Here is a 14,480-nt window from a genome sequence, read left to right on the forward strand (position 1 = left end):
TATTATGAAAGTTCATAAAACATTTATCCTTCTGACTAATAACACTGACATTTTGTCTATTTTTGTTTATAGACAGATTTAATGACAAAAATGTACATAATTAAAAGGGTAGTTAGTTTTAATCATTTGTTTGCCCTAAATAAAACTAAAAACACATAATATACTTTTAACTATGTCTTAATTAAGTTAAATAATTTTTTTTTAACATATTTTAATACAAATCTTGCTATTATTTTGTTAAAAAAAGTGTAAAATGTTTGGACATATCTGCTTTTACACTATTTTGACCAGCAGGGGTCGCCAGCGTGTGTGGTGTTTCGAACTGCTTCGAAAAACTGAATCAATTTTCGAAGCAATTGGTTCAATTGATTCGAAGCTTCGAAAAACTTAATTTCTCCCATCACTAAACTACACTAAAACACTAAACTGGATGACACTTTACAATAAACTTGACAAAACACTAAATATACAATGAACTAGACCTGACTTGACACAGTGTACTCTAGGGGTGTGCAGCGGAGTCAGTATTTGTATCTGTATTTGTATCTGTAACAGTCCCAAAATTATTTGTATCTGTATTTGTATTCGGATGGAACCGGAAGTGGGCGGGTCTTAAACCGGAAGTGTGTCATATTACACGAAAATGGCATTTTATATGCATTTTTGCTTTTTATTATAATTATAACTTAAATAACTGTAAATATTTATTAATAATAATAATACAACATTTTAATCAAAAAGACAAATAACTTGATTCTTGTTACTAATACGCATGGAAAGCAAACATCTCATTTTCAAAGCCTCATTCAGCTTGTGCCTATGTGCTATACATCATTGTATTGTAGCATTAAAATAACAAACTTGAGAGCACACTGACAAAACTGTAGGCTACATCACCTTTAAACGTTTTTGTGCCTGTCAGCACAGTTCCATGCATGAGACCCATTCTGTCTAAATGAGTGGGATTTTTTCAGAAAAAAATTAGTAGCCTACATTAATCCCTCGTCTAGCGATTCAAATAATTAAACATCTAAAATGATCGTTATTTGTAAGTTTTCTGAGTGAAATATAACCTAATACTACTCATACATCCACATGTCTGACATCTTGGTTTCAGTTTAAAAACATGCAGGAATTTGAAAATAAAATACAGGACTTGCTTGATGTTTAAAGAGTTATTAAGGGAGATAAAGTTCGGGAACTGATTTATGTTAAAAAGTTATTAAGATCGACAAACTTGCGCTGACTGACAGATGCGAAATGCAACGCAGAGACACGCAAGTGCGCCGCACTATATACACAGAATAGTTGAAAAACATCTGTTTTGACAAGAATTTATGAAAGCATAATAAGCATTACAACAAACTTGCTGAGCTCATTATTATCTATGTCCATATAGCATTTGCGTGAACATAACGAATTGTTTAAAAAAACCTCTCTCATTAATCTTAATCTAAATAAATAAATAATCAGATATTCGTTTAAAATTTCAAATTTCAAATGCAGTTTTGACTTAGTTCAAAACAAGCAACATGATTTTAAACAATAAGGTAATTAGAAAGATTTAATTGAAATGTTTCAGTTGTTATTTGCTTACTTTATTTTTATGTTAATTGCATTTCATGTCATAGTAATCTTCAGTTTAAATTTTGCTTTTAAAATGTTATTTTCATATTTTTAGCTATTTACTTATTTATTTTATATTCACCAAGATTGACAATAAAGCTTGCTTGGACTAGAAGTAATTAAAAGATCATCTACAGGAGTCAAACAGAGACACAGAGTTATTAACGAATATTTTATTATTAGAGTGCAGCATTTTATCAAGCTTTTTTGGTCTTGTGTAATTAGATAAAACGAAAAAAAAAAAACTAAAAGGGTAATTTTTAACATCTGGGTTTAAAGAAGTTTGATATTAACAGCGTTTTTAAGATTTTAAACTAATTCCAAAACAACTTTCTAAATAAGGGTTGCGCCGAAAATGTCATTCATGTCATTTTATAGATTGCACTCATTCACTTCACATTCACATTATTCGTGCTTTAAGGGGTTTATAATTTACAGCTGTTCCAGAAAACACGTGATTATGCCCGGACGAATATTTTCTCTGTTATTCGGATGAATTTGTAAAACCGAATAACGTATTCGGCTTCGGGCACATCCCTAGTGTACTCACAGGTAGGGAAACAAATGAACAAGCACAGAACAACAAACACAAGGACCTTAAATAGGGGACAACTAATGAGGACAACAGGTGACATGAGTTAAACAATAAGGATGAGAATGACAAGGGAGCGGAGTAAAAGTGACAAGATACAGGGAACACGTGGTCTAGTAAAACCAATACTAAGACCACGTGATCCCACACAAAACATGGGTCTGTCATTATCCTGCCACAAGACTAGATTAAACAAAGGACAAGATGGCAGAATCATGACACATTGATCTTGATGTGACACCATGTCCTACTAGTGAAGAACTGTGGTTAATATTTATTGTGTTAAACGTGTTTGTCACATATTTTACAATAATGGCCATGGCCACATTAAGAACTGGACCCTCATTGTAAAGTGTTAGTAAAATGTTACTTAGATGCTATAATACTAAATAAAGGACACATTCAAACATTTGCTTTTTATTGCTTTAACTGGAAATCAAATGGCAAGGATCTTTTTTTCATATAAAACCTTGTAAGTGACACTATTCAGCAGATGTTTTTACTATTCATTTACTTTATATGCAGTTATCTTCATTTAACTTTTGATGGTAATTTATGTTATCTCAATTCTTATCAAACTCATAAACAATTAACAAAGCATTATTTTTATAGATATATGAATACAATTCCTAAACATAAGTTTTTTTTATAAAATTCATACTTATTATAAACCAAATTCATTTTGTGATTTATTTTATTTTAAGGGTTTCATTCTTCAAGATGTCTTCACTGTAACCTGTGTCTTCTGTTCGCTCTCCATTCAGCTCTCTTTCATTGCATCCACCTCACTGGCTAGCATTATCATGTAATGCATAACTGTTATCTACTCAATAATAACAAGCCTCCATATGGGTTACACACATGACTGTTAGTATATATTACAGTGTATTATGTCTCACTTTCAGTATTCAATAACTTGGACTGTACTTGGTTTACATACAGGATTAAATAAATCAAAACTAAGCTGAGGTTAATAAAAGCACAATAAATAAATGTGTTTAAACATTACAATAAGCTTGTATTTGTTAACATTATTTCAACATACTAATACATTTTTTTTATCAAAAGCTGTAACTGTTAACATTAGTATGAACTAACATAAACAATTCTATTGGCATTAAATTACATTAACAAATATTAATAAATGTCAACTAAATATATTGTTCACTGGTTTAGTTGATGTTAGCAAATGCATCAATGTTAACAAAATGTACTTTATTGTAAAGTTTTACCTCAAAATAAAAAAAAGAGTAATAGCATTTTTATGTTCTTTAACAATACACAAAAAAATCATATTCAGTTTAAATATGCATTAATTCTACATAAGCTGTCAGATGCTATGTTTTGCAGGTTTACAATTTTATTTAAATTTTAAATAAATATCTACCTAGACATAACTTATTATTTCTATGTTTGTCATCTTTTGTGTTGTGGTCTTCTTAGAGCCTTAAAAAAAGACAAAAAAAAAACATTAGAAATTATGATGATAAACTAGGAGAAGATCAACAGTAAGAAGAAACATTGGGTCTCATTCATGAAATATTCGTAAATATATGAGTAAATATGTGAGTGATTTGCACGTAAACAGACCTTCCCGAAAACTCTCCTCCTGATTCACAAATACTTCGTAAACGTCAGATTTGATAGTTAAATGTGTGTATGTGTTAATGAATTCCTATCAATCGTACATGGGACGCGCGTGCACGCTTATTCTCAATTACCATAAATCCCGCCCATTAAATCCGACTGAAAACTATATATGGGCATCATTTTATGACACCAAACGAAGGATTTCAACATATGTCTTCTTAAAAGCAAATGAAAAAGAAACATTTATCAGATGCAGAAATTGAAGTTTATTATCAGAAGTTAATTCAAAAAGGCAAATTTTATTTTCAAGCATATAGTGGCGTCTCAGGTCCTAAAAAAAGGAAGCTTGGCAGCACATTACAGATGCTGTTAATGAAATTTCATCTGTTAATCGAACAGTCCCACAAGTGAAAAAAAATGGTTCTGCAAAAAAACGAATTAGTTCACTTCGAAAAAATCTTAATAAAAAAATATAATTTTAGAGGAAATACACAAGCAGTTTACATTTGAGCAGATTTAACTTTTCACAAAAGAACGGGTATGGGTAGCCTGAAACGACTAATTAACCAGTCTTCATTCTCGACAAGTATGTCTGCGAGGCCTCTGAAAATACGCCTTTTGCGCAGCGCTCTGCCAAATAAGCCATTGTAAATGTGTTATGCCTGATTTTGGCCATTTTATAGGAAACAATTTCCTTAACAATTTCGTTTGCCCAGCCCTATTGAAATCAATAATTTATTTGATTAAAGTGTTCCGTTTGCAGATGCTATTACTGGAGCTTATCATAAAAGTTAAAAGAAAAAACCTATATAATTACTGTATAATATTTTTTTACAAAATGCTGTGTAATATGTACATGATTACGGTGAATTAAAATACAGCCTTATTGATGAGCAAAACGTTTGGATGTTAAACGCACAATTTACGCGTGGCTGGGAGCAGGTGTAGATTTCTTTTGTACCAACTAATATTTGGAAAATACGAACATTTTCATGAATCCGAAAATGTACGCCAAAAGGACTTTACGAACGATTTACACAAAAATTCGTTCTGCTCGTGTTTCATGAATGAGACCCAATGACAGGTGGCCATCACTCAAAAGTACCCTTACGAGAACACGTATTCATTATCTATGCATACTTTTCTTAACTGGATTGTTGTTGCGCACCGAGGCAACCAACACTATATCGTGGCAATTTGTACGCATTTTACGAGTTGGCTAATTTGCATTAACTTGTATGGCCACATTCGTAAATTTTTGTACGATTTGCCTTGACCCCTGTGAGGTTGGGGTTAGGGGCGGGGTTAGGGGTTGGGTTTCATTTCGTTTTTTTATGATAATCATACGTTTTTGCGCGATTAACTTTGTATGAATTCATACGAATTAGCCAACTCGTAAAATATGTACGAATTCTCACGAGATCAGGCTGACGCAACCCATTACAGTGATTAGTTACACTAACTGCTAAAGTTAGCTAAAAAGTAGACATGTGAAAATGCAAATGCATGCCAACAACCCTGATTTTGTCACGTAAATTATCAATAATCACTGTACAGTCAGTCAGTGCATAACAAACACTGAATATACACACAGAGTATGAATGCATAACTTCATTGACATAATCTACAAAGTTAAAATTGAAGGTGATATATGGTTATTCATATCAGTGCTAAACAAGATCAATTTTCGGTTCCCCAAAGAACCATTGAGTAAAAGGTTCTTTAAAGAACTATTAATTGTTAACCCTTTTATAGTCTGAGGTACCTACAGCATTTCTTCACTTACCCTCCTCTCTGGTAGCACACAAAGTTAAGTTCCTCCATACAGTCTCTGTTCTCCCAGCTCTCATTTTCCAGGTTTAGAGATACACAATAGAAGTTATTGGCAGGACAGACTGGCAGCTGGACCCTCAGAATGTTTCTCAGATTCGCCCCACTTAACCAGAACCATGAGCCTGCCATGAACCGTAGACCTGTCCACACACTTGATGTCATAGCAATGGTTTGTTTGGCTTGGATGAGATGTAAATCTGTAGGCAGACTGGCCAGATCAGTGTGATGAGTCCTGCAGTATTGTAACGCGTCCTCCCAGCTCTTATTCTCTTTAACCACAATCAGTTCAGTGTCCCACTTGTAGCAGAAGTAAGGGTTTAAATGACTACAGTCCCAGTTATACAAACTACCGTTTTTAATGTTACCGCAGATATCAGTGCTGGTTTCAGTGGGTTCTCCTGCTGCCCAGGTGATAAAACTGCTATTGCCTCCATCACTCCACTGCCAGTTGTTTGCAGAGATCTGTCGCAGACCAACCCAGCTGTATGAACCAATACCGCGTAACGCTGTGATTTCCTCCTGGCTGTCAGCACTGGACAGATCTACATAGTAGGTTCTGCAATAACTTTGAGCTTTTGTCCATGTCATTGCATTGCCAAAATAAATGTGTTTTCTTTTCAGAGCTGTTGTCAGCTCACAATGAGCTGAGAGGAGAAGAGCAAACACGACAATCTTCATCTCTTCTGTGAATGGCAGTTTGTAAACACCCTCTTAAAACACACTTTATATGTGAAGACAAACTTTACATTTGTTAGTAATATATGCAAATGATTACTCAGAAAAAAGCAATGGAAAAACATTAGATTAGTTAATATTTTTTCTTTTATGGGCAAACTCATCAACATCTATAATCAAGCTAATGACAATTGTGCAAAATGTTTATGATCTTTTATTAAAAACAGGAGGATGAGTTTTGAAGCACCTATGGTATTAAAAGCTTTTTTAGTCTGAAAGGAAGACAATAAAAAAATCTTTAAACCATCTGTCAGGTGGCCATGACCTTAAAAGATCAAGAATGTAATAAAACCATAGAAATGTCATTTATTCCCATTTTATCAACAAATTAGGATTCGAAAAAGTAGGACTCAAGTACTAAAATAAGGTTTAAATAATAAGCTGTCAGTTTGAGGCAAGATATGAAACAATAATGTGTTGAAACCGAGATTGTTGTAGGAATATTACTAGTATTTCAATGCTATGGCTTGTTTATGCCTAAATAAAAAAGCTTTGTGGCATTAGTTCTTTATCTCACCTAAAATGATTTGCATGCATGGTTGCTGTCCTTTTTTTGTTCTTACATTTTGAAATAGTTTTGCATGATTTGGGTACCTTGAGATACCAGGACACCAGGATACCAGATCAAATGTTCAAAGATGATGACGTCTTTTCTTTACTCCTTTGTGCTCTCTAAAGGACCACAGATCCTTATTTAAAATGTACATGTAAATATTGCCACGTCTTAGCTTGACACTAGATCTTTTCACCGCCAACAGTGAGGTGGAATATGAAATATTTCATATTGATATAAACAATAGTCAGGTTTTCTGGATTGGTCTAAAAACAGTGGAGAGAGCTGGCATTAATAAATTATCAAAGACATATAGTATTAACCAGCAAATAAAGTTAAAAAACAATTTTGACAGACAACAGCTGTTTTACTGAAGTTATGACTGAGATTCTATGACAATAAAGTTGTTGAGCTAGATCTAGATCAGGTAGTGGAACAGATCTATTATGGCAGAGAAATATAAATCTGGTTAAGACTAAACTGAATACTTAGTTGTGTAGGTTGATGAGATGCAAGTTATTCATATCCTCTATGTACCTTGTATCCTTCGTAGCATTGTGATTTTAAAAGTTTGTACAGTATACTTTGTAACATTCACTTTAAATTCTCATGGGTTATTTTTAACCCACAACAGAACACATGTTGGATTAATAAATAACCTGGGTTATTTCAAACCAGTATAGGTTTATTTATAACCCAACATGCGTTCGGCCAATATTTACCCAGTATTGGGTTAAAAATAACTCAACTGAAATTAGAGTGAAGATTACAAAGTATACAACACTCTTTACCACAGTGTGATGAGGTCTTGTATCGGACCTCATAAGTAAGGTAAGGAACATTTGATTTGTTCATTTTTAATGAATACAGACCTTCTGTAAAGAAAACCTGTTTACTTTCAGTTTAAGATAAGATAAGACTTTCAAATGTCACAAACACACTGTGGTTTAATCATTAGTAAATATAATGTCATATATGAAGAGTTTCGTTGCAAAACGAGATAAATCAATTTTTTAACATGTTTGTCAAAACATGTTTATTATTATGTTATCATGTTGTTTTATGGTGCTGCTTAGCTGTATCTTTTAGGTTATGAAGGTTTAAATCAAAACAAACCAACTGCAGTTGAACTGATATTAATTGGAATGCACAACCAAAAAACGAGATGTCTTAAAAATAAAAAATAAAATAAAAGTATTCGTTATGAAGAGTTTCGTTGCAAATGTTATTAAAAGACATATTTATATTTAATTTTTGTGTAATATTACACTATCCCTGTCAAAATGATTTGCAGTATCTGGGTTACAATATGTTATTAGTTGAAGCTGTTGAATAACAAACCTGCAAATATCACGACTGGCCAATCAGAATCAAGCATTCCAACCAAGTAGATTAGATTCTTTATTGTCCCCAGAGGGCTAATTGTTATCACACAGTCAGGTTGTCCAGGACAGCATACATTACAACTAATACACCCTTATACAGCAGATGACAAATAAACCCTTATTCCCACTTATACAACAGATAACAAATAGACCCTCTTCCCACACACGACAGATAACAAATAATCCTCACACATATAGTACAGAAAAACATATGGAAAACATAGACATCTAGACAAGAATAAACATGACATGGGCAATATACAGTGATACCAGTGAAATCTACATATTCTTATTTAGTGCTATGATAGCTGTAGGGACCATTCTGTGTAATAAGTCTAGTTATTCGAAATCAAGTCTTAGTTAAGTTTATTCAAGTCTGTTTATTGTTGTCTTGCCAAGTTTTGTTTTCCTGTTGATTTGTAGATGACAGATTTTTAGCTCACATTGGCATGCACATGTCACAGGGTGACTATTGTAGGGCGGAACCAAAAGTGGCAGAGATTGGTTCCGCCTGAAGATGGTTTCCTGCCAGACCTTCCTTCACAAACACCTTTTCACTTCCTGGCAGTGCCGGCGCCAGCCGAGCGCTGATGAGGGGGCGTCTTAAATACCAGAGGGGGCGATCACACAAAATGCATTTAATTCCCCAAGCTAGAAAATACATATAGCTTTGGTACGTCCCTTAAGCTTTAACGTGTTATAAACAAAAATCTTTGTAATACAACCACAAAAACTACAGCTATAGTGAGCAACGTACATGATCTGAACACTTTTACTATATACAACAACAAAAAAGCATACGTTACTTAACAGCACAACACTGCTCATTTGAAGTTCAGACCCAGAGTTAGTTTCTTTTTAATCCATTTCGACTGTCCATTGTGAAATTAGTTAATGCAATATAATACCCTTAAATTATGAAATGTTCGTACTTCGTGTTTGCTTTCCGTAGTGCAAATAATTTTTACGTAATGGTGGGGGACAGTGTTTGCAAATGGTTTCTAGCGCAAAAACGGTCCAAACGCAACATTTTATCAAAATTTTGGTTCAATTTGATCATTTAACGTAGTTATTTTAACTGCCACAAGTAATGCACCATAAGCTAGCGATTAAACACCAGCAGATAGAGAACCACAATAGCAAAATGACAATAACTCGTTTACACATACAGCTATGCTTTAGGATAGGCTAATTCAAATACCTATTCGTTAACTATAAATTCAATGTCTGTTTTTTATCTATTAATATTAATAATAATACATGTATTTTACTTCTGATAAACAGGTGTGTGAGAGAGAGAGATCCTATGCTTACCTTTAACGTTAAATGCAGAACAATAATAGGTTGGTTGTACTTTAACTTGCAAGGATGCTGAAGAACAACGTTTCAAAACTATGTAGCTACAGTCTGGCTGAATTCATGGTGCCAGAATTGACATGACAGCCGAACATTTTGTTCTGTGCACCTGAAATGCTCCGATAATAATCCACGCCACGGCATTGTGTGAGAATCCGGAGTCCGGTTTGCAGAATTTGCAGTGCTATTTTACATATATCCATTGCTACAGGGCAGGCCCGGGTCAATCTCCCACTCCTTTCTGTAACTTTTGATGTACTTTCGCACTTCGACATCTTGATTTCCCGCTGAGACTGAGAACGCAGCTTATTGTCGACGTGCGTCAAGCCGTCAACACAGAAGGCTTGTTCAACTCCATGCGGCGCTGCAAGAACCGACAGCCGGATGACGTCAAAGTACCGCGAGAACGATTCGAGAAATCATGCAAAGTGTAATTTCGTCTCGCTCTCGCGACGCTTTGACGTCATCGCCTCACAGTTCTAGTGGCGCCGCTTGAAGTGTAACAAGCAATGGAGTGGGCGTGTGTTTATTAATGTCACGGTAGAATACATGCACACTTGATTTTTGGTTTTGTTAAATAATTAGACTATAAAATTCACTTTAGGAAGACAATACACAAGGCAAATGTGATTTTTAAATAAAATATTATCATTAAAATAAAACCCCATTCAACATTAATGGTGGTCTGAGGGGGCGAGTTAGTGCCGGTGAGGGGGCGACGCCCCCTCACGCCCCCTCGTGGCGCCGGCCCTGCTTCCTGGTTTCCCGGGGCAACACAATCGGGGCTTATGAGAAACAGGTGTGCGGATTGGAAAGTGGCAATCTGTGATTGGAGGATGCATGAAGAGGAGACATATAAATGGGCCCAGAGAAACACAGTATGGTGGCGATCGACTGAGAGTTGAATTTCGGGGCAAGCTCCGCTCCGCCAAGGGCGGATTAAACACCCCCTCCTTAGAAGGCGCCGTTGATCCGGGGATCGCTAAAGCGAGCGGAAAGAAGACGGCTGGAGCTGAAAGAAAGGAGTGGAGGTCGTTTTCATTAAAGGAGCACCACAGACGAGGACACGAGAACCAAAGGTTGATTTTTGCCCATCGGGTTCTTGGTGTTGACTGGGTTCCTGGTTTATGGTAGTGAAGCAGATGCTGTGTTGTGGTGGTGTGTAAACGGAGGATTAACGGAGAAAACGAGTTGGAAACAGAAAAAGAGGATGGCTCGGTGGCTGAGTATATTGGAAGTTTATTGATGCTGTGAGAAGTTTGAAATGCATGTCTTCAATATAGTAGTCGGATGAATGCGATCTGAATACGCACACCAAGAATGAAACTAGCCCGTGTGGATATCACGGAGGCTTGAACGAGAGAGTGACAACGTATCGTGAGTACAAGGAATTTACAGTTGGATGTATAATCTGGAAGTGCATTGTTTCATGTGTGTGTAAGCCCAGGTGAATGAAGATAGCGGCCCTGTCACGGAGCAGAGTGGTAGGCGAGCTGGCCATGTAGCATCGTAAGGAAAGAGAATCATTGTAGCAGCCAGCTTCAACTATCAGCCTTCATTACAACGCCCCGCTGGCCCATAGCTGACTCCGGGAAGATCTTGGCCTGACCTTAATAATTATCACTAGAAGTGTGTCGTGGGTGAGTCTTGACTTTGCTGAGTGTGTACACTTGATGTCGTGCAGTGTCGTGCTGTGTATCTGTTGTCAGGAGCCATTACAGTGAGTTGGCCGTGAGAGAAAACGCCGTGCGGTGGGTGGAGCGCTTATAAAATCATACGCTGTGCACTGGAAACCTAATGGAGACGGGTGTGGTATCCAGAGCCCCTGTTGTGTAGACGGTGAAGTCGGTGGTGGGTTGTACAGAAGATCCAGACCTGGGTGTGAGTAGAGATTTAATGCTGATGTACCTGTATACGAAGGCACAGTGTGTATATGGAAGTCTAGTGTGTAGTAACCTGTCTGTCACGGAGCCTCTTCAAAGGTGCGCCCCTGTCCAGATCTCTGGAGCTACACGTACGGAGAGGAGAGGGCAGCGTTCGGCTTGGCGGTGACAGTACTCCATCCCCAGGGTTGTGAAGAGGCCTAGGGAGCAAAGATCACAATTAACCATCTCATCGCGAAAGCTACGAACCTTCTAAAGAAGGAGAGCACGAATCCCATGTCAGAGAAATACCCACCGTATCTGTTGATGCCAGTCCACCTGTAAGAGAGAAAGCCACAGTGAGTTGTGAGTGTTGATTCTGTGTTGCAGCCACGAACCTTCTAAAGAAGGAGAACACGAGTCCAATACCAGAGGAATACCTACCGTATCTGCCGATGCCAGTCCACCTGTAAGAAAGAGAGAGAAACCCACAGTGAGTTGTGAAAGTGTTGATTCTGTGCTACAGCCCTGAGCCTCTAAAGGAGGAGAAACCACAAACCAGCGACCTGAAGGAAAGAGGAAGTGACTGCAGTTAAAGGTGAAGTGTGAAACTGTAAAAAGGCGAAGAGACCCTAAGAGCCCCCTTCCCTTACTGCAGCGTCTGTCGAGGCCAGAAGAGGCCCTTATTTTTGAGTCCCCCTTCCCTTGTTGCAACGTCTGTCCAGGCCAGAGGAGGCCCTTCTTAAGTTCCCCTCCCCCTTCCTGACTATTCATTTTAAATAATTTAAATAAAGTTTCATTTTAATTTACTTGTACCATGTGTGTCTGGTCATTGGGGTGGCTTTGGGAACCTCCTCGAGGTGGAAATTAGAAAGGGGCGTGACCTCATAGCATCTGGGTCCGCCCCGACCTGTGACACACAGACCTCCAAAGGGGCAGGGGCTGACAGATTAAAAAGGGCAATAAAAAATAGTACTACAAATAACAATCAAATGTATTTATTTATTTTCTGGTGTTTCTTTATTCTTTCTTTCCTTGGCATTATATACAGTGCTGTAGTCCAGGGTATACGTAGGGTGGCCATTCGTGCCAGTTCCGCCGGACACGTCCCGAACATGTTTTCGGGTTCGTTCTCCGGAAGTCGCGTTGCTCGACCGCATACGTCATCGCAATTTAGTTAAAATACATTAGAAAATTAAGATTTATTTCTTTTAAGACATACAATCATTGTAGTTTCATTCTTACCTTGAAATGTAAAGGTTTCTTTTCTGAAATTAAACCCAAAATATTAATCCTTGATGACGTATGCGGTCGAGCAACCCAACTTCCAGAGAACGAAGCCGAAAACATGTTCAGGACGTGTCCGGCGGAACTGCCACGAATGGCCACCCTAGGTATACGCCGTATACCCACTTTTTTCTGTCGGATTTGGGTATACCCACTTCTAAACAGTGATTTAGTGCAGGGTATACGGCATATTTCCACTTCTCTCATAGCTCCAATCGCATGATGTAAATAAACTCAAATATACCCCTAAAACACTTGGTAAAATAAGCTACTTATGCTATTAGAAGAACCGAGGCATCGGGTTTCTTTGAAATATGATTCGCCTAAACGCCATTGGGCCATAGAAAACTGTCAATCACTGCTTCACGCGTGCCATCATTAATAGTAAAGATGAAGCAAACTACTTTAACTTTATAAACAACCTCACCATGCTACGTCCCCATTTTTTAACTAGCGGTTCAAGCTAACGATAGTAATCAACATCACTGTTGTTAGCCAGTAGCTCAGCTAACGATTGCCAAGCGCCCTTGTCCGCTCCAGCCGCCTCCCACACCCCAAGTCAGAGAGGATGCCGACAGAGATGCAGCCTGTCCCACTTCAGTTTTCAACAAAGACGTCAACCAAAGTGAGCACTTTTAAATAACAGGAACTTGTAAATTATGTTAATAACTTATCGCAGGGCTCTAAATTACAATTTGCTTGGCCATCTCTGTATGTCGAAACTGCACTGACAATGAATCTGTTTAAAATCATTAAATCAGTTATTTGGTATGTCATTTGTTACGTCTACGCTTGGGTTCATCTGTCCCCAAACCCTCACAGAGAGGGGATTGTTTCCCGAGGAGCTAGCCAACTCCTATCTTGTTGCTGGCCTTAATGTCCTTCTGTGAGGGTTTGGGGACAGATGAACCCAACTCAGAGGAGAGTACACAATACAGGACTTTATTAACAAAAGGGAAAAGAAAACCCACAAGGGGGCAAAACAAAACAGGATATACAAGATACTAAGTAACAAAACACTGACAGGAAGAGACTACACTAAGTACAACAAGACAATAAACTGGACTAGTTAAACAGTTCAAATAAACTTGGCTTAACTGGTTTGAATACGACTGGAACACAACAGGAACAAGACAGTACATACCTAGACAGGACAATGGGCACAAGGACTTAAAGGGGAGCAAATAATGAGGACAACAGGTGAAAACAATAAACACAAACGAGGATCACAAGGGAGCGGGGTAAAAGAGACAAGACACAGGGAACACGTTGTCATGGCTCACAGAACAAGGACTCAATTGCAGGTGCAGAAAATGATATTTATTTAAGGCAAAAGAGAGTCACACAGTATATCCAAAAGAGGACAGTCAGCAGCCTGGTAATAATTCCAGTGGTCAAAGGAAGCCGAGTTCTAGTTGGCAGCAAATGTCATGAAAATTGCGCACCAAGGGGTGCGATGCTGCAGCTGTCCGAATCGGGCAGAAATAATCCAACTGGAGAGAATCAAGCGGCTGGCGATGATAGCGGACTGAGAAGTGAAGTGCACAAATAGTGAGAGAACTCCTGGAGCCTGGACGAGACAAAACACGGTGAGTAAGCAAAGTGCAATAACAGTCTTTAACATGGAAACTTAGTCGTGAACTTGGTCATTCAATATTAAA

At 37.5% G+C, this 14,480-nt stretch overlaps 1 protein-coding gene across 1 annotated transcript; it reads right to left on the reverse strand.

Annotated features, from left to right (window-relative positions):
• Window positions 1-2,881: 2,881 nt before the first annotated feature.
• LOC129436665 (putative C-type lectin domain family 20 member A) lies at window positions 2,882-6,320 on the reverse strand. The gene is made up of 2 exons (XM_073865207.1): window positions 5,595-6,320; window positions 2,882-3,664 (listed from the first exon to the last, which is right to left on the reverse strand). The coding sequence occupies exons 1-2, from the start codon at window positions 6,317-6,319 to the stop codon at window positions 3,658-3,660; spliced, it is 732 nt and encodes a 243-aa protein (XP_073721308.1). The 5' UTR covers window position 6,320; the 3' UTR covers window positions 2,882-3,657.
• Between the last annotated feature and the right edge of the window lie 8,160 nt (window positions 6,321-14,480).

Source organism: Misgurnus anguillicaudatus, unplaced genomic scaffold (assembly GCF_027580225.2).
Source record: "Misgurnus anguillicaudatus unplaced genomic scaffold, ASM2758022v2 HiC_scaffold_29, whole genome shotgun sequence".
Lineage (NCBI taxonomy): Eukaryota > Metazoa > Chordata > Actinopteri > Cypriniformes > Cobitidae > Misgurnus > Misgurnus anguillicaudatus.

Bases quoted from the DNA above. Each gene is read 5' to 3' on its own strand.
- LOC129436665 (XM_073865207.1), bottom strand. From the start codon at position 6,319: ATGAAGATTGTCGTGTTTGCTCTTCTCCTCTCAGCTCATTGTGAGCTG.